We start from the raw sequence: 19,810 nt of genomic DNA on the forward strand, positions 1-19,810 counted from the left end.
GAGCAGGTGGATGGTTGCTCTGAGTAGTGTGTGAGTAGGGATCCAGCTTGGAGTAATACCCCTGTGTCTACGCAGGATTCATTTCAGCAAATGTTACCTGCAGATTTTGGCATCGGTGACATCCTCATGGGGTACGCCGTGCTGTCACTAACCGCTCGTGCTTCAGGCCAGCGTACTGCAGTGTGCCTCGCAGAGCCAGCCCCTGCAGCACTGCGGTACAGATGCTGCCTCAGCTGTGAAGTGCTCAGAGAGATCCACGCTGCCATCACAACTCCAGATTTACCAGTTTCAGTGGGGGCCTTGCTGGGTCCAACTACTGGCAACTGCTGTTTGCCTCAAGTCTTGGTATCCCCAGACCACTCGCTGTACGTGCCTCGTGTCTGAGCACGGACATTCTCCCACACGCTGTGTGAGAAGTCATCTGCTGCCTGAACCTCTTGTGCCCCTGACTGCATGCCCCGCGGTGGGGCCAGACCGCCCGGCCCTTCCCCACTGCCGGCGAGGTTTGTGTGCTTGGCCTTTCCTCCCCTGGCGTGGGGTAGCTTGAGCTAAAATACACAACGCTGAGAGCAGAACAAAGCCTCTGCGGTGGAAGAGCAGCCGCATCCCCGGGCGGTGCTGCAGCCTGAGCTCGCCTGGGCTGTCCCGGGGGCTGCGTGCTCAGGTGAGCTCCTGCTTGCAGACCTCTGGCCCAGGATCCCTTGATAACATTTTAACCTTCTGTCAGCTGAAATGTGTTCAGTACTTGTTTGTCACGGTATTTCTGACACATCTACAGGCTTGTTTTTTCTGTAGCTTAAGTGCATTCAGTTGTCTTTCCATAGCTTGTTTGATATTTAATATGCACGAGTTGTACAGTTCTGTCTGCTTTTTATATACAATGCAGTGTCCAAAAATACAGTCATAGCAAGGATTACTCAATTAGGGATGAATAGAGAATGAATAATATTTAAACTTCTGATTTCTAAACAGATCATAGTTTCTTCTTGCTTATTTTACATAAACAACTGAAACTTCTGTTTCTGTACATTTGAGCTGCACTAGATGTGATTCTTCTGCTTTTCTCTCCCTACCCAGATAACCACAGTGTTATTGTTTCTGTCCTGATTTTTATATGCTGCCACATACGATGATTTTCATTGTTTTAAGAAATAATTTTATTTTTACATCTGTCCATTGTAACCCCAACCTCCTTTTTAATCCTAACTTTGAAATCCTGTTCTTCAGTTTTACTTCTGTTTAATTGCTTCCAGCATGAATCACTTCACATCTTCCTTGGCAGACTTTTTTTCTCAGTCCGTTTCCATCTGTAAAGATTGTATCACACTTTAATCCTTCTTTTTTAATTTTTTCATTTATACATAATCCCTCCACACTTGTGTCCTCTGCAGACTCTGTGTTGCATTCTTCAAGGAATGGGCAAGCAGACTGAGCTGCACTGGACTTGAATGGATCTCGTATCCCAGTAAACACCAGCTTTGAACTTTGACTGTCCAGTTGTTTCATTGTTCCAGCTAATTCTCATTTTTCTTATGCATTGTTTCAGTATCTGGAACTATTCTTAATTCTTTGCTGGGATACAAAAGTACTGGATTTAGAGCACTTTGAAAACTGTTAAAGCTCAATAGGAAACCAGAGTGTAAAGCCAAATTAATTAGGTAGTTAAAGAAATCAGTTCACAGGTGCAGGGCAGGTCCTTGCTAGGTTTTCACCCTCAGCAGCATGGTGCACAGGCTGCAGGTGTCCCCATATACGAAGTCAGTAATATATTGCTCTGTTGTGGGTAGGAAAATGCCAGTCCTCCTCAGCAAAAAGTCTAGAGACAAAAGCTTCCATGGAATGCTCTTCAGGATTTTAAGAAAACTTGTTATTAGTATTTGTAGGTAATCAAAGATGGAGCTGTTTGGTTGGACTCTTACTCCAGCTCCTTTCTCCGGAGAGTGAAGCTTGTAACAATGGGATTTCACAAGATCTGAATGCGGAGTGACCGCATACACCCTTTGCAGAGGGGTTCCATAAGCCTTGGTTCTCCCCCTGCCCAAGCCCTCTCCCTCCTACCCCTTCTCCTCCAGCTGAAACTACTACAAAACCCCGACTATCTTAACCTGCGGTCTGCTTTCGTTTAGAATCTTCCTGTTTCTTTCCTCTCTGCTTCTGACTTAATCCTTTGCCTACTTCACAGGCCGATTCTTTGATGAGAATGAGTCCCCTGTTGATCCGCAGCAGGGTTCTAAACTGGCAGATTATAATGGGGATGATGGTAACGTGGGTGAGTATGAGGCAGACAAACAGGCTGAGCTGGCTTACAATGAGGAAGAGGATGGTGATGGTGGAGAAGAAGACGTCCAAGGTGAGCTTGGGCCTTGTCTCCATCCCATTGTAATGAAATCCATGCTGAGTTTACTTGTTGAATTTGTGTAAAGCCCCACTGTTTTTCGCTGATCACAAATTTCTAATACAGAATAAATAAGATTTAGGCAACCTTTACAATTCGGTCTTGATCTCCGTTTGGAAGCAGCATTACAGTGAGAGGGTTCGGATACCTGATGGCAGTCATGTAAACAGTTTCTACTGGGAGAATCAAGACACTTCAAATTTCAGAAATTATTTTGTCTAAAACCCCAAATCTGGTATCTAGCGAGTTGGGATGTAATCTCTGACATTACTAAAGCAATTTTCAAATACAGAAGCGTAGTTTTTCTGAGTACTGCTTCTGTCAAGCCTGCCTCGAGGTGGTATGAAATGAGGTCTCAGGAATTCGAAGTGTGATTTTTGGTGCATCGTACACAGATTCAACAGGCTTCTGGTTTTCCTTGCTAACCAAACTTCAAACCTCATTAATCTGGTGCCAGCCTAATCCCCGCATCTGCATGTTCAGCACTTCTCATCCTGCATGCCTCAGTGCATTGCCTCTCCATTGCTTGTCTGCCATGTATCAGCCACGTTGTCTGCCCTCCTCCATCCACTTTGGTAAAATTTTGTGAAAGGCTTGCATGTTTGCAGGATGAAAGCGTTTACATAAATATATATATATATATAGTATTTCCAATTAAAGAAAGTACAAAATAGAGGGAGGGAAAAAAACGCCAACCCTGATTAAGTTCTGCAGGCACTCTGATTTTGATCCGCAAGTTTTTTAGCTGGTAGTTTTTCAGACATGTATTTAATTGGTATCCAAGCATAATTAATGGGGAAAAGCTGATAAAAAAGCAACTGATTTCTATGGACGTGCGTCTAACTAGGCAGTGTCAGCACTTTATGGCTAGGCTGGCAGCTTGAACTCATGAACAAGCCACAGAAAAGTATGGATCAGAACCCTGGGCAGTTCATTAGCTTACCGGTGCTGCTCCAGAAGGTGTGGCACTTCTGCCCAAAACTAGCAGTGGCTTTTATTCACTGGGGATTGTTAATGTCTGTTCTGGATGGGTGATTACTGGGTTGTGATGTGCTTGGGGACACAGGTATGCAGCTGCTCTGTTGATGCTGTGGAAGTAAGAGACTTTCTCCCCATGGGCATGATCTTGTGGTACGTCACTGAGCTCCCCTCCGCAAAGCCAATCAGTTGCGTGGGTCAGGTTCTTCATGGTTTTTAGTTCACTTCACAGGAGGCAGCGGGTGATGCCTCACACCAGTTCTTTAACTGGCCTTCAGAATACAATTCTTGAGGTTTTAACCAAGGCCATGTAACTGTCCCTGGGTCTATGCTGCCTTTTGCCACCCCCCTTGCCCACCCTTGGTGGGAGGTGGGGTGCCCCAGCCCTGCGGGGACACAGGTCCTGCTCTACCTCAAGGCTCCAGTTTGCTCACCAGCACCAGTGCTCTGCCACGGGGGCCTGTTCAGGGAGACTGATGGTTTTAGGTAGCAAGAGTTAGTATCTAGGCTGTAAACTACTACTGGTAAAGCATTCCTGTACATTGCTTACGAAAGGTGGGTATGATATAGTAGCAGGTAGTGGAGAATGTTCAGAATCGTAGAGATTGGGCTTATGTAGCTTGCTATGCAAAGGGTATTTGGAAAAAACCCCAAGAGTTCTAACTGAAAGTGGCCTCATAAAACCATTTGCTTTTTAGATGTGGTGCCTGTCAGTTCACTGCTCTGGTGGCTTTAAATTTGGACAGCAAAAATCTTTTTTCTGATCAACCCCTCTGTATGTCTGTGTAGCATAAGTTACTACCTCAGACTTAGTTTTCCAAGCCCTTTGTTAGGTTGTTTCTAGTAACTTGTTGATTTGATGCGAGTGAACCAGCATGGCAAGCTATGCTTCCACAACTAGTATTTTGGAAAAAGTGTTTGCTTTAGTCTTTACACTAATTTGCAGAGGAGGAGAGGGTAGAATTGTGGGTGTTTGGAGGGAGGGTGGTTGCTAATTGTTTAGGGAGGGGAAAAAAAACCCTGAATTTCTGTCTAAAAACTATCAGAAAAGCATCATATGGTTTTGCATTAGGCTGGAACAAAGCATGTGGCATGTGCAAAGCAATTTAATTAAACAGGTTTTTCTGTTGCCACTAGAAATGTGAGGGCCTTGGATTGAAATTATCAGAGGAAAACACACAAATTTGGGAGATACACACACATGAATGTCTGGCATTCCTTCTTTCAGTCCACCTGCTTGAAATGCAGGGTGATACTTAAAAGTTGTTGGCTTCTACTACTACAGTTTTGTGGTGGCTGGCTGGTGGCGGATTGTATAAATGAAGTGATACCCACATGCTGTAGTGGTCGTTTCTTACCCAACAAAGCCCATGTCACGTAGATAAACTTCAGCCTCTTGCTCCTGGGGGGAGGTGAGCAGTGGGCGCCCACCTCGCAGGCCAGCTGACCAGTCTGCTGTAAAAGCGTTGGAGAGCTTCAGGCAGCTCAGTGTCTGGTAAAAGACGAACATTACTTTGAAATGCAAGAAAAGCTTATTAACTGAGACAAACTGAAGTCTAGGGCTTTTTTGCTTATTGAGGGAGGAAGGCTGGGACCCACACAGGAGAGATCGGAATTATGGCAGGTAGAATGCAGAATATTATATTTTAAAGCATCACTTGGAAAAAAAAAAATCACTGTGCGTTTTCTCCATGGATTTTTTGCCTGTGCTATGGTAAATGGTTATACTGGGAATGCATAAGTGTGTTTTAATTTTATCATTTTTCATGATGCTAAAACCCAAAACCCAAGAAGTAGGACAGAGTAGAGTGGTGGAGAGAGACAGTCACTGTGATCAGAGAGCCAAGATGAAGCATATTTGTTCTTCCAGTGAAGGACAAAGCTGTAAATCCCCTGTAAAGAGGAACTGGGTGCAAGAGGGAGATGTGCTGCTGGCTCTCGGCTCCCTGGCTGGGCACCCGCAGCCCGGCGATGCCAGAGATGACGCCTTGGCTGTGGGGCTGAGCGCGGGTCACGCGGGAGCCTGGCTGGACGGGCTGGTTTGTGAAGAGCAGCGCTGAAAAACCTCTTGTGGAGTCCAGCAGTGCTGAGAGCGGAGTGGGTATTTCTGGTGGTAGGTTGGGTAAGGTTGAGAGCTGCCTTGTACATTTTTTTTACAGTCTGTTTTCAATTTTTACTCTCCAGTATGAGGCACGAGGTAGCAATATGTAAAAACGTTGACAGTAAAGTGAATTCCAGGGTTAGTAAAAGTTCCTATCACTGAAAAATGTGCTGTGCCTGAAAGGCATCATCTCCTAAATCTGTGAAGAAGGTGGAAAAAGGATTATCCCAGCATGGAGGGGGCTGTGCTGGCTTGGCTGCACCAGTCCCAGGAGACACCCAGCCATGGCAAAATCTTATGGCATGGCTTAAAAAATGACAGTGTGACTTTCCAAAGCAGTTGACATTGTAGTTGGGTTTTAGTGGTAAGAGTTTGAAATCCTTACAGGAAGATTCTCAAATTACAGTAGTAAGTTTAACTAGTTCTGCAGTCGCTTAAGTCAACAAATCGCTGGAACACGGTTGCAGTAAAGCCAAGGACCCTGTCCCGGAGTGCCAGCAGCCGGATGTGCGCTCGCAGGCCTGCGTGCGTTCCTGTTTCCCCCATGAGTTCATTCCTGTACACGGGTGAGGCAGCTCCGTGTGGACAGAGGCATTAGCAGCATGCTCGGGGAAAGCTTGGGGAAGGATTTCTTCAGCAGTATCGCATCAGCTGCATGTTTTAATTGCAGATGATGAAGAAAGAGACCTACAAAATGACCTCGTTGATTATGGCAAGCCACGCTTCAGTGATGGAGTTCTCTAAAGCGTGAGTGAGGCAGGAATGTGGATGAGAGGAGATCTCCACAGAAGAATTTGAAGTGCTGTGAAACTGAACCATTTTTACTTTACCTTAAAGGAAGATGATCATAAAAAGTGACGACTACACTCAGCCAGTGAAGTAACAGAAGGAAACAGTTCTGTACATATGTGCATAGCTGTACTATTGCAAACTGTATTAAAACTACATTTTTGCTGTTACATTGAGCCAATTGCTTAGACTGTACTTTATCTGTAATAATCTTTACATTTAAAACTGATATTATAAATACGGGCTGAATTGTTTCTGCAATTTAGAAAACTTTGTAAACTGGAGAACTTGTACAGTTTGTATCTCATGTAAGAAATACACTGTGGAAACAATGTACAGTCAAAGGACTCCTTTTCTACAGTAATACCTGTATGAGCAAAAATACTTCTGCTTTTCTCATGAGTGCTGTGTTTTTGTATTTTGCAGGTGAGCTAGCAGTTGAGAATGAAAACTGAATGTTTAAAAAAATTGCTCCTTCCTTAATGTAACTGAGGAAAGGCTCTGGCAGTCTTCGGAAGCAAGTACCATTTTAATTCACGCATACAATGACCAAATCTTGTCACTCGAGCTGGAAATCGGTCATATTAGAATTTTAATGAGTTGATACATCCTGAAGAGGTTGTGTAACTAATAGCTTATTTTAAAAGGTAATATAAATAATTCAGCACAGCTTGTAGGAAATCTTTATGTGTGTGTTAAAGAGAGCAAGTGCGCTAGTGAGAAAGGGAGAAGTCTCCATTGGCTCTGTGGGAACCGTGACAGAAGGAACAGCCCCCAACTCGGCAAACACATCGTGTGCAGTTCCACTGTCTCGAGCATCCATCCTGTGCAGTCACTCCGGTTAATTTTCAATTTAATACTTTGATACAAATCTCTGAACATCTGCCATGCTCCACCTTTTGATTTTCTATGTGGGAAGGTTTGTAAGTTAGATACTTTTTGTATTCTGTGTTTAAGCACTTTCTGAATTTTATGGAAATTATTCTTTTGATTGACAGGAGTGGAAATTAAGGTTATTAACCAGCCTGCTTCCCCAAAAAGGGCTACTGTGAAGAGAGATGATAGGGCCTCTGACATGGGTAATTGTACTTTCTGTCTGTACTCAGGTTCCAGGTTGAAGTAACAGTTCAGGTTTGCTTGACGCCAACTCAGTGAACCTTTTAAATAAATTTCAATGGTCATTCAATTTATTTTTTTTTTTTTAGCCACGGGAATCTTCTACCGATCAGTCTTAAATATACAAGAAATAAAAATTTCAGATTCTGGTGATGCATCTCAAGGTGGTTTGGTTGTGTTTTTTTTTTTTAAGCCTTGAGCTCTTCATTCCATACTCGCGGGAGGCAGATGGGGGGAATGGCCCTTGCATGGTGTGATGTACTTGCCATTGGAAATGCAATGCTGAACCTGCTCAGAATTAGATATCGTACTAATACCACAGCGAGTATAAATTTGTACCAGGGTTCCAAGAATAGCAGTCTGCGGTAAATACTGTATTGAAGTACTACAATTTTTTTGTTTGTCTTAAAATGTATTTTCACCCTGAATTAGGTGTTGATTCTTCTAATGAAAGCAACATTTATGGGTTCTAATAAATTGTTTAAAGTATGTGAGGGTTCTGGCTTTTTTTTTTTTTCCTTTTGACTTTTAAAAATTGGATTAACTTAGGGCTTCAGCGAAGTCGAGGTATTTTGACCCATCAGCGGTTACAGCTTGTTTTTGTCACGTGCGGGGCAGCACCAGCATGTGCTCCCTGGACATTCCTAAGCCAAAACTCTGCTTCAGCGGCACCACCCGCGCACCCAGGAATGCGTGTGGCAGCGCCGGCAGTGAGATCTGAGCTGCTTTTGAGGGTGTGTAAGAACAACCTGGCAGTACTGTACCTGCTGTGGGAAATCTTCCTTAAATCCCTCCTTGTGTAACTCTGGTGTGGTGTAAAAGCTGCTTGGGCCAGTCCTGGCGCTTCACTCCTGCAGCTGCTGAGACCAGCAGTGGGACAAACAAGTTGCTGAGAAGGTGCCTGAGGGGAAGCTGACACCAAGGGAGCTGCCTTTTGCTCTGTGCCTGTGGATGTGCTCCGGCACTGAGCCCAGGAGCTGCCTGCTGGTACGGAACTAGGCAGCCTGAGTAGTTAACAGCGGAGGGAACCTGGTTTTCAGCGAAGTCTGTGCTGAGGGGCAGGCACCGATGGTCATAGCCAGCTCAGTTTTCAGTGGATCCTCTGACCATACCATGACCCAGCCTGGAGTTCCCTTTCTTTCCCAGTAACATGATGGTGAGATAGATAACCAAATTTTATTTTTGTTTCTTGTCTTCTAGAATATTAAACCGTTTCATGTTATTTCTTTGAATCTGCACAGGTGTGGTGCTTTTGAAAACAACAAACCAAACCTGCCCCTTTCCCAGCTGAAGCAGAATGTGCCGTCAGTGCTCAGGGACTGTTTCTGTTCATTGGCCACTCTGAGCAAGACAGTAAATGATATGCAGGATTCCTTAGTGTGGTTCTGTTTGGTCTGATTTTCCCTGTAACCTGATTATTTCCATGTATGATACAGAGTGATATTATCTGGCATTTCTAGACAGAATCCTTAGCTAGCTGATGTTGGGAAAGAGATGAATTTTATAATGATGGTCTTGCTATAACTGTGCATAATCAATTTCTTATTATGTATAATGTTTTGTTGTTTTCGTGTATGCTACAGGCTGTCTAATTCTTCCTATTTAAAACAGTCTATGTGAAGTTTCTTTAGCTCTAACGATAGTTAAAATTCAAATGCTGCTCCTCTTGCTAAACCACCACCCCTGAATTGCCACAGTGGTCACCTCAGGTGGGCCACGAGTTGGTCTGGAAGGGGCAACTGAGGGCTTGTGGCACCCACTGGTGCCGAGTTCCAGCTGGGCTTGGGCCTTTTGGGACGGCACCAGCTGGAGCTGGTGTGTGACCAAAAGGTGACCCAGTGCTCCACTCCTCCTTTACCAGGGAACAGCCCCTGGTCTGCACCCGCTGTGCTTAGAGCTCAAAATGGGTTAGGGAAGGTGAAGAAAAAAAAATGCATTTTGTACTGCTTGAAGAAGATAGTAAAATGGCAAAATACCAGCCTGGCCTGACACTTGGCCTCAGCCAGCATGTGTTCTTGTGTTTTTCTGTTCCTTGAGAAACTGATACAATTTTATGGCTTATTTTATAATCATCCAAGGAAGAGAGAAGTACAGAGTTACGGAGAGACACAACTGTCTGTGTTGGAAGATGATTCCCCCTCTGGCTGGTGTCTCCTTGGCAGAACATGTGGTGCCACTGCTGCCCACCCAGCGCTTGGTGATGTTCTGGCAACGGGCAAATGCAACCAGTTCCTTCTGCTGCTGGGAGAACACGAGGAGACTGAGCAGCAAACTGCACGTGTGAACTGTAGGCTTGTTCTGCCTCTGGATTTTTGGAAAATACTTGGCTGAGGTATAGCCCCTATAGAAACAGAGTTTGGTCTTGGTGGGTATCCTTTTAAGGAAGATAATTTCAGTCACTAAGCACTTTACCCTTCATTATTTAGTGATCCAATGTTTAAAGAATTTTATTTCTAAGGGAAATTGTTCTGTCAAACAAATTCCACTAGTAAAAAAAAGTCTGTGTTCTTTTGGGAACGTGCCCGTGTTTTTGGAGCAATGTTCCTTGCCTTTTTTGTTTCATTTGTTTGTAGGTAGCTTCCTTACAGATGTTTTTCAGAGCCATCTCCCCTCTCACACATGTGGCTCCTGCTGCTTCCTCTCCCCCAGCAGTCGGTCCCACACCACCTTTGCATTTCCATCTCTCCTCGGGCCTATGGCTCTGTCTCCCTGCCTTCCTCCTCGTCCTCCTCCCACAGCAGCAGCTGTCTCTTGGGGACAGGATCCGCACTCCCTGGTGCTGGGGCCTTCTCCCCCCTCTCCCTCAGCCTCCGCAGCTGCTGCTGGGAATAGCTGCTCTGGCGTACTTGGGGTGGTTGACTCGGGGTGAAGAAAGATCTTGAACCACTGTCCGAGCTGGAAAATCTCTGAACCGCCAAGACAACGCACAGAGGCATCTTGCTTCTTCCTGGAGCTCCCTGTCTTCCCCTTCCTGTTAGATTTGTGCTGTGTACAATATTCTGGGGAGCAACAAGTCCCACTAGTTCAATCCTATTTTTTAATGCTGTAGCAGCACTGAACGGTGGTAACTGCTTTGGCTGTAAGGCAGCTCCTCCTAAAGCAAACATCCCCAAAGGCAAAATAGCCCCCAAAAATGGGGCTTGCATCATTTTTACGTGTTGCTAGAGATTACAGACTCACAAGTTACTCTTTCATGTTGTATTTTTGTTTAAAAAAGTGTCGTTTGCTGACTAGCTGAAATGTGTAGTTCTCACCCAATACATATTTCACCTCCTTTGAGGAAGGGGGAGGCCTGAAGAAGTGATAAAACTGCGCTTGCCTTCAAGTACAGAGAAAAGCACGTGCTGAACAAAATGCAATAAATCCATGTCTTTCTAATAAAGGCCTCTGGAACACCAGCCCACCTATTAAAAACATTAATTTAAAATACTAATCACCAATCTGCCGCTTTGCATGACTACACCTAATGTATTCAAAAGACAGGTTCAGTTCAGCACTGCTATCAGTGTTTATGACTAGAACTAAGAATGACTAACCTATCTTGATTTTGTTTTTTAAAATGTAATTTTGAAATCCCTATGCCATTTCTGCTGAGCCAATACCTGTTTCCATGGAAATAGCAGCACACAAAACGCTGACATATTTCAGAGCGAGCGAGCTACTTAAACATCTGCTTCCCTGAAACCACCAGCTCAACTTCAAAATAAAACTGGCTCTCATCTTTAGTGGAATGGGTTTGCAAGAAAAATCAAACAAAGCATCTTTATGCGATGGCCCAGCCCAGATTTTTAAACAATATATCCTGATAGTGGAAGCAGCTTGTTGACTTCTTAAGGCTCACATTATAAATAACTTTTAATGGACATGGCCATGCATTTAAGGAGTAGTCTCTTGAAAAAAAGCAGCCAATAGGACCAACAAACCTTTTTGTATCTTTTCATCTAGTTTTTGTACCCACTTTGAAGTGCTTCACATCGACACAGTGCTCAGTGTTGGTGCTGGTAAGAAAACTGGTGAGTGTGGTAAAGACAAGTGCCGGCAGCCCACCACAGCCACCACTGGCCTGGAAAAGCCAGGGTTTAAATCCAAACTCAGACTAGATTTGCTTACTAGCACTTGCTTTAGCCAGCCAGGCACATCGCCCTTCTAGAAGCCATGTTAGCTGAATTTTAATACAGTCCTTTAAATTGAAAAAGAGAAAAAAAAAGCATCAGCTGATAGAAGGGGTAGAGCATACTTTATTTTGACTGTCTTAGAAAACTAAAATTATTTCAGTTATTCCTTTTTTTCAGAATGGTTTCTGATTAGTTCATTCTTTTCCCTACACCCACTTTTTAAGTCCATAAAGAGTAACAGTTCCACCCTCACATAACCCTGCAAACACACCAAACTGGGTTAAATGTATTTATGGGAAAATGGCCTTCCCACTGACTTGAGATTGAAGGGAAGAAGAAAAAGCACTATTCAAAAAAACCACACACACAAAAAGCTATTTACCCTCTTCCGGTTTTCCCCAGTCTGCATCTGAGCAACCTGCATTCACCTGAGACACTGGTAGTCAACAGCTTCGTTATTTCTTAGAGATATCATGTATTTTGAAAAGTGAAAAAAAGTAAAAAGGACCTTTGCTGATAATCCTAGATTTCTCCTTCTGCCTCCAATTCTTCACACGCACACCCCCATGAGCTTTTCTGCTGTCCAGCGTGGTTATGGACCCCCAGACTCAGCCTATAACCTAAGCCAGGCCTCCCAGCAGCACTAACTGCTCTCCATGTTGTGTTCATCCAGTTCCAGTGTCATCAACCACAGTGAAACCTTGGGGATAAAAATTCAAATAGCTTTAAAAAAGTAAACCTTGGAAATCTTATTTGGCAGAAGGTACAGAAACAGGTGTTTTTCATAAAACATTAAACAGCATATGATACATTCTGGACCCAGTTTAAGTGTCAGGAACCACGGTGGTTGGCATGAATTATTATAACAGAAAGGTCAGAGACTTCTTGCTCACCTCTTCCTTGCCTGTTGTCTAGACACAACTCTGTATACAGGGGTAAGAGAGGGATTATTCCTGAACATGCTGAGTTCCATCTGTTAATAATCAGCACAGAAAACCTGGGAAATTGGACAAGAGAGAACAAATTATCTTGGGCTGTGTCTAACAGACATTCTTTCAAATGTTAAATACGTTTCCATTTAGAGCTGTGGTTAAGTACACAGGAAGGACACTTGCATCAAGAGTTTCACTTTTTGAGTATCTAAAAAAACCCCAACTTTCAAAACGTAAGGAACATCATAACATGATAATTCTCCTTTTGGATTTATACTTTTGTAAGTAACTGCTGTGACATCCCAATCACCGTCAGGGCTAGCGGTGACGACACACATTACATTACAGTCTGAATTACCCAAATCGTTTTGCAATACCCCATAACACTGCAAAAGTTTTATTATGGGGTAGCCCAAAGATTTTATTATCCGTTTCCTTCCCTACATTTAGTTTTTCAACCTGCTAATCAAAATCATACCGAGAGCAGCAGTAAAATGGAAAGGCAGTTGAGAGCAGCAGGCAGGGGCAGAGGCATGCAGGCGGGCGGCAGCACTCAGCTCATTCCTGGTGCGAAGGCTTCAGGCACCACTGGTTGCGTGTGGAGGCTCTGATTATTCTGGGTTTCTTCCGCTGGTCCATGGAAAGGAAGAGGCTCTTCCAGAGAGCTCCAGCTCCTTTTCTCCACAAACACGAGTGAGGGATCCCAACTGGGATGCCGAGGCTGAATGCGGTGCAGGACTGAGCCCAGGTGGCTCTCGCTTGGCTCCGTTGGGCCCACGTTGTGACACCCTCAGTAAGGGCATCCAGCACACCAGCTCCCACCAAAGAACCATTCACCTCCTTTGGAGACGTGCAAGAAGTATCTGTGTTCTGGACACATAAGCACAGCTGGAAGTTTTCCCTATAATTCAACCCTCTTCCACATCCCTCTTGTGCCGTTTCAAAAGCCAGGTTCAGGAACTGCCGCTGCAGCTGCCGGGTCCCAGCCCACAGCACGGGCACCTCCATGTTGAGCTTGGGCCAGTGGCAACCAAGAAGGGTTTTTTTTGGGGTGAAACCCATGTTCAGAAACACCTGCAGTCATGCCGTTACCTGTCTACAAAACCTAGGGGAACTGTGAGAGGCGTAGGGTTAAATAAAGTGCCCAACTCTTTGAGGGGGCAGGCTGGCAGAACAGTAAGGGCTGGATATCCCCCTCCCATAAGGACAAGATGCAAACCCCAGATTCTGGCCTCCAGTGGAATCATGGGGTAATTAAAAATCTGACAGAGATTGTGGCAGCAGGGTTACTGGACGAATTGCTTTGAACCTATTGTGAATTATCTGCACCTATTTAAACACAGTGATCTCTACCATTTTTTTTAATTAAAGAGTAACAACACTTTACAGCTTCAAAGCACAGTACAGATATAAAACTAATTCACATGTAACAACTGAGTGAGGAAGTTTAGGAAAACACTGCATTCCTCAAACACCAAGAGCTGATACCATATCAAAGACCAAGAAAATTCTTGCAGTTGTCCCATTTCCTAAAGATTTCAAATGCAAAATTACAAGAGAACAAAACACCTATACACTTTGCATAAAAACTCAAACTTTAAAAACCCTAATTATAGAAGGCTATACTTTAAAAGCACTCAAAAGTCCATGTAAATGAACAGTCTGATGCCAAAAATATTTTGCCCAAGGTTAAACTGGGAAAATACATCTTCTCAAGTCATTTTTGATCAGCAAGCGATTGCAGTACTTTGTTTTTATGCCCAGCCCTGAAGAGAAATCTGACTTGAAGAGACATTAGCATACAAATGGGATATGAACTTTCAAAGCTTATGCAACTGTTACTCCATTACAGACAGCTCAAATCAATTACATTGTTAAAAATCAGAGAATAAATCTTTGTTTCAGTTTAAAATATGAGTACTCCCTTATACCTCAGAGACAGACATGAAATTTGAAGCTGGTAAAAATTCAAAGGAAGGGAAAAAATAAACCCAACCAGAATTCACTTCATGTTCTCTCTGCCACTGTTAAATTTTCCTCCCTCCCCTCCTCCTCACTTCACTGTTCCTTTCTCTCTCTCCCCCCAAAAAAGGGATGGAGAGAAGGAGACTCGGTTTTCCTCTTAAGATGACTTGATTCAGTCTGCAAACCTCCTATGTGTGAAATCAGGGGGGTGTTTATCCTGCTTGGTGGGAAAAACCTCAGCATAGCCATGACTACATAAATTCCAGGTACTTCTGTAATGAGCAGAAGGAAAACAACAGTAAACTGAAGATTTTGCTGCCAAGACTGAAGGATGATTTCAACAAGTATAAGAAATGCAGACACCTACAACGAACAGTCAAGTAACTCAATTTATTCCAGTTAGCCCCAACTGCCCAATTCTGTAGGTTTTCAGTAAACAGGCTTTGCCAAAGCTTTCCCAAATTTACATGGATTCCACAAAAGCTCAGACTCATGGATGAACCTGTTTTAGTTGAAACATCAGGAAAACCAAATGGATGGGTGATAGCTCGCCAAAAGGTAAAAAACAGCTCTGTATGAAACAGATTAAAAATAACTAAATTTTTCAGAATTTTAATAGCTGCAAAGAGCATTCTGCTCAAAACACTCTGAAGACTAAAGTGACGAGATGAAAACAGACTAAATAACTGCCGGGGTATGTATTTTATTAAAAATTATCATTTTACATTTTCACATAGGCAAAATCATAAACAGTGAAAAATCCAAAGCCTGCAGAGCAGGAGATCTCTTGTAAGCAAGTATTTGGCAACAGAACATTAAATGTTTTTGGTGAATCACAGCATGATTTGCCTGGAAAACACAAGGTTGACCAGACTTTACACACATCGTCACGCCCTTCTGCTTCAGTTATACATTAATACATGCAGCAGACCCTCTGCACAGGCAGTTTATGAAAGCTCAGTTATAAAATGTGACATTAAATCTCCTTCCCAGTTCAACAGATGACCTGCCAGAGGCCAAACCAGTACTAAGAGAGGAAGAGGAGCCTGGTCTTTATTGGCCACTGTGTGGCACATCCACACCCTGGGCTCTTTTCTGCGCAGGGAGCCGGTCGCTGCTCACTTCAAACCCTCCTGTTCCCCAAACAAACACCCGGGTGGTGTGTTAAGGCAGCACGGGGAGAACTTGCCTCCACTCCACAAGTTCACTCTTCCCCGGGGTTTCTTACAGCAACTGAAGAATTCACATACTTGCACATACCCCAACAAAGCATGAAAAAAGAGATTTCTTCAACTTCCACATGCCACAAGAAAAGCCTGAATTTTATTTGAACTCATGACATTTTATCACCCTGCCGTGGTTTAACCCAGCTGGCAACTAGGCACCACACAGCCTCCTGCTCGATCGCTCCTCCCCGCCCCCTGGGATGGGAAAAAGAATCGAAAACAAGTAAAACATACAGGCTGAGATAAGAACAGTTTAATAATCGAAATAAAATATAATAATAAATAATAATTGTAATGAAAAGGAAGATAACAAAAAGAGAATGAAATAAAACCCAAACCAGACACGTGATGCACAGTGCAGTCGCTCACTGCCCACTGACCGATGCCCCAGCAGGGATCTGCCCCTCCCGGCCAACTCCCCCCAGTTTCTATAGTGGGCTTGGTGTCATATGCTCTGGAGTAGCTTTGGCTAGTTGGGGTCAGCTCTCTTGGCCATGCTCCCTCCCAGCTTTTTGTGCTACTCCATCCTTCTCGCTGCCAGGGCATGAGACGCTAAAAAATCCTTGACTTAGTGTAAACACTGCTGAGCACCAACTAAAAACATCGGTGTGTTATCAGCATTATTCTCACACTAAATCCAAAACACACTGTACCAGCTACTAGAAGAAAATTAAATCTATCCCAGCCGAAACCAGGACATGCCCTAAAACTGTGTTTTTCAGGTAGCAACAGTAAAATAGATAGCACACGCAGTCCCTAAGCTTGCTCAAAACATGGGGTGTTACCAACATTGCTTGTGCATCCTGAAAACAGTGAATCGACAAAACTGATTAACAGCAGCCAAAAATGTTCTTACACATTCCCAAGGCAGAGAAATGCATATAATGGAGCGTGCAAAAGGTTTTCTTCCATATAAATATATTTAATACCACTCTTTTGTCTGCATTTTGGAGAAAAGCTGGATTGAAAAAATGCTATTTTACTTGAAGCAAGGTTTCTGAGGTCCCGAGTTCTTAGCAGAATTCATTCCACTGTTCAACACCAGCCTCTGAAGAAATTCTGTATCTGACAACTTTCTACTTGATCCGTATTACAGAGAATTTCAGCATGCCATAAATCTAGCTGTCAACTGCAATCCTTATTCCAGGACATATATGGAACTTTAAGTAACCTGTGACCCAAGTATGTAACTTTAAGTTAAAGCTCAAGTAACCTGGAGCCCTTTTTCGAGGAGAAAGACCAGAATATTTAACAGGATCAAAAAATCTTGCTGCAGTAAACTAGAAAATGTGAGATTGGGTGCTTTATATCACTGTGGAGAAACAGCACAGTGTTGTGCAGTAGCTAGAGCCTTCTAGCTGATTCCAGGACTACGGAGACGACTGTATTTCTCTAATACAGCCCTGGTTTAAATAAAATAGAAAACAAAACCAACTGAGGGCATATATACCAATTTCTGAGAATGCAGTGGAGTTTTCAAGCCAGCCAGAAACAGAGTAATGCTATTTATGCAAGAACTTCATGCCAGCATAGAAACTGTAATCCTGCAATTCCTCAACCTGTATCACACTCCCCATGTCACAGGACCGTTAGCACCAGCACTCTACCGTTTAACCTCCTAAAACCGGACCTGACCACTTGCGATGTGTATTTCCCTCCCCAGAGGACTGTTTCACGACAATCTTCAATGACACACCCCTCTAGATCAAACACACAGAAAGGTTCAGGGAAATCTGGGCTCACCTTTGTATCGGGGAGGGGATACAGCACCATATGAATTCCCGTTGCTGTCAGCTGAAGTGTCAGCAGCGAGAACAGCAAGTCTATAGCTGCTCCTGGACAGACAGCTTGGATCACAGACGGCCAGGCGCCAAGGAGCAAGCGCAGCCTGGGAGCTGCTTCTCGTTTAACCCAAATGCATGGTTCTGTTTACCTGTTAAACAGAACTTCTTCCCTTCAGAGAAGCAGAAGAAACAACAAATACTGGAAACAGGTAGTTTTAAAAATATAAAACCAAACAAGAATTGTTTTGTTTATACAACAACTATCTCTCAGTCATGCCACAGTTGTTTTCACTTTGGCAAAACAAACTAGATTGAACTGCTGTGATGATCAGAGTACCAAGTGGTATCTGCAGGAAGGATGCTGAAATACCAGGGAGAACCGAGAGACACTCACCCTCCCAAAATATCCAGGGAATTAGACCCTGAAAAAGCAAAGACTGCAAGGCAAGATTTAGGATTTCAGCTTACAAAACAGAACTCTGAGGGATGACCCAATCCCTACACGTGGGTTCTGCCACATGGAAGAGGAACTCCAGCAGTGCCTGGCTTTTGGATCTTGCTAAGAAGCACTAGACACAACAGCTGGAAGCTAAACTCAACCCCCTAACTGCAGATACTTGAAACAGCATGCCAAGAGAACCTGGTGAACTCAAGCACTCGATCTCTACAACAAACAGGGAAGTCACTCTAAAGCACAACATTTTAAATAAGCATATAAATACAAAGCTAATGGATCAGCAAGACTTAGAGAAAAAAAGAGCAGAGAGGAAATCATAAAATATGAAGAATGGCCTTTCAAATGAGCACTCAAGAGTATACCACTTCAAGAATGTGCAACATTCTGGCAACTATACATTTTTCTCCTTCAGTTCCTCTGTAAAGTGAAGAAAACACGCACCTAGAATATCTCAGTCTGACGGTGCCTGAAATCCACCGTCAGGGGAAAAACCCACTGCTGCCAACACACGAGCCTTTTCTTTGAGCCGAACACACATTCAAAGCCTCTAATGCTTCATGTGTATGCAGGCGGACGCCGCATTATTCAGCATTTTTACATTTTACGCACGCAGAGCTAATGCTCTTTTCACAGTATACACTAGAACATGGGGAACAGGTTACAGCAGGTGGACCTTTGAACTTCTGCCTTCACAGCAACATCAATTAGCAACATGATTTTACATTTTCCCACCTGACGTGTGGCAAAGCTCACAATCCTGCTGGTCCAATTGCCTCTCCCTGACATGGCTCAAAACCAGGGAACACGAGGAGAGCACAAAACCACTGGGAAAGATGTATTTTAATATCCTATAGCGCGGAAAAGTACAGTTCTCATTCCCATAAAGATTACGTTGAACCCTGAGACATATGCTTTAACCTCTCTTCTAAATGTTTTTTTGGCTTTCATTATAAATGCATTCAGCTGTTCTGGTATTCACACAAATATCTGCTCACTCCGAATCCTGCTGAATGATTTCCTCTGGCAGCTAGTTTCATTCTAATTACATGGTTTGAAAAAGTATTTCCACCTACCATTTTTTAAAACTCCCACTTTCTAAGTATCAGCAAATGTCCTTTTGCGTTTGTACTATGAGACATCACAAAGTTATCTTGTCATACTAGTTCTTCTTAATGGACTGACAAACTTAATTAAGTTTTAACATGTCCAAGCTAACCTTTTTCACAGCTGATCATACAAAAAATATTCAAGTGCTATGGTTAATGAGCATGTTTAGAAATACTCTAGCGCTCTAAAGGAATAAGGCAACCTGTTCTGAATGAGGACTACGCTGTTTCCTCTGCCTTTTTACCACAGTTTCTTAAAAAAAGAGGTAATAAAAAATCAGCTTTACAATGTCTTCTGCTAAAGAATACTACAGTCCTGTGATAGAATTCTAAAACAAATCCTGGCTTCACAGCAGCAGATGCAGTTCAATTTAACAAGCCAATAAATATTTTAAGTGACTAGAGAGCTGGGACTCTTATAATATGATCCAGGTTTAAAAGCTAAGAAGAGAGTCAACAGGTACTAGAAAAAGAAAACGCACAATACCTGTGTAGGTTTCTGCCTGAAGCTAAATTAGAGAACATGGACACCAGCTACTTTTGAAAAAGCATTCCATTTTGAACAATATCTTGAGAAGTTATCCTAATGCTGAAACATGTTAACCTGAGGACTGAAGGTTTCTGTTTAAAAAGCTGTGGATAAAAGTGATCTTCGATAGAAAAATTAGATATACAAGTTCAGCAGGATGCAAATTACAACTCTAACCTGGCTACATCCTCTTGTACTTTACTGCACGAGATGGTCAAGCTGCTTCATCAAATCAAATACTAAAGCACGCAGCATGCTCAACATTTCACACCGAAAGAGGCTGCCTAAAAAAAAAAAAAAAAAAAAAAAAAAAAAAA

General features: G+C 43.2%; 1 protein-coding gene across 4 annotated transcripts in view; it reads left to right on the forward strand.

Moving 5' to 3' along the window:
* CASC4 (cancer susceptibility 4) overlaps positions 1–11,566 on the forward strand; it is a 29,550-nt gene extending 17,984 nt beyond the window's left edge. Inside the window, exons 9-10 of one of the 4 annotated variants that reach the window (XM_026856479.1) lie at positions 2,183–2,350; positions 6,145–11,566. In XM_026856479.1, the coding sequence (XP_026712280.1) occupies positions 2,183–2,350; positions 6,145–6,218 (242 nt within the window). In that variant the 3' untranslated portion in view covers positions 6,219–11,566. The remainder of the gene's footprint in view (positions 1–2,182; positions 2,351–6,144) is intronic. The other 3 variants (XM_026856481.1, XM_026856482.1, XM_026856483.1) reach the window with 3 other exon arrangements.
* Positions 11,567–19,810: the final 8,244 nt, after the last annotated feature.

This window comes from Athene cunicularia (assembly GCF_003259725.1).
Source record: "Athene cunicularia isolate RWA chromosome 10 unlocalized genomic scaffold, athCun1 chr10_part1, whole genome shotgun sequence".
In the NCBI taxonomy this organism is placed as follows: domain Eukaryota; kingdom Metazoa; phylum Chordata; class Aves; order Strigiformes; family Strigidae; genus Athene; species Athene cunicularia.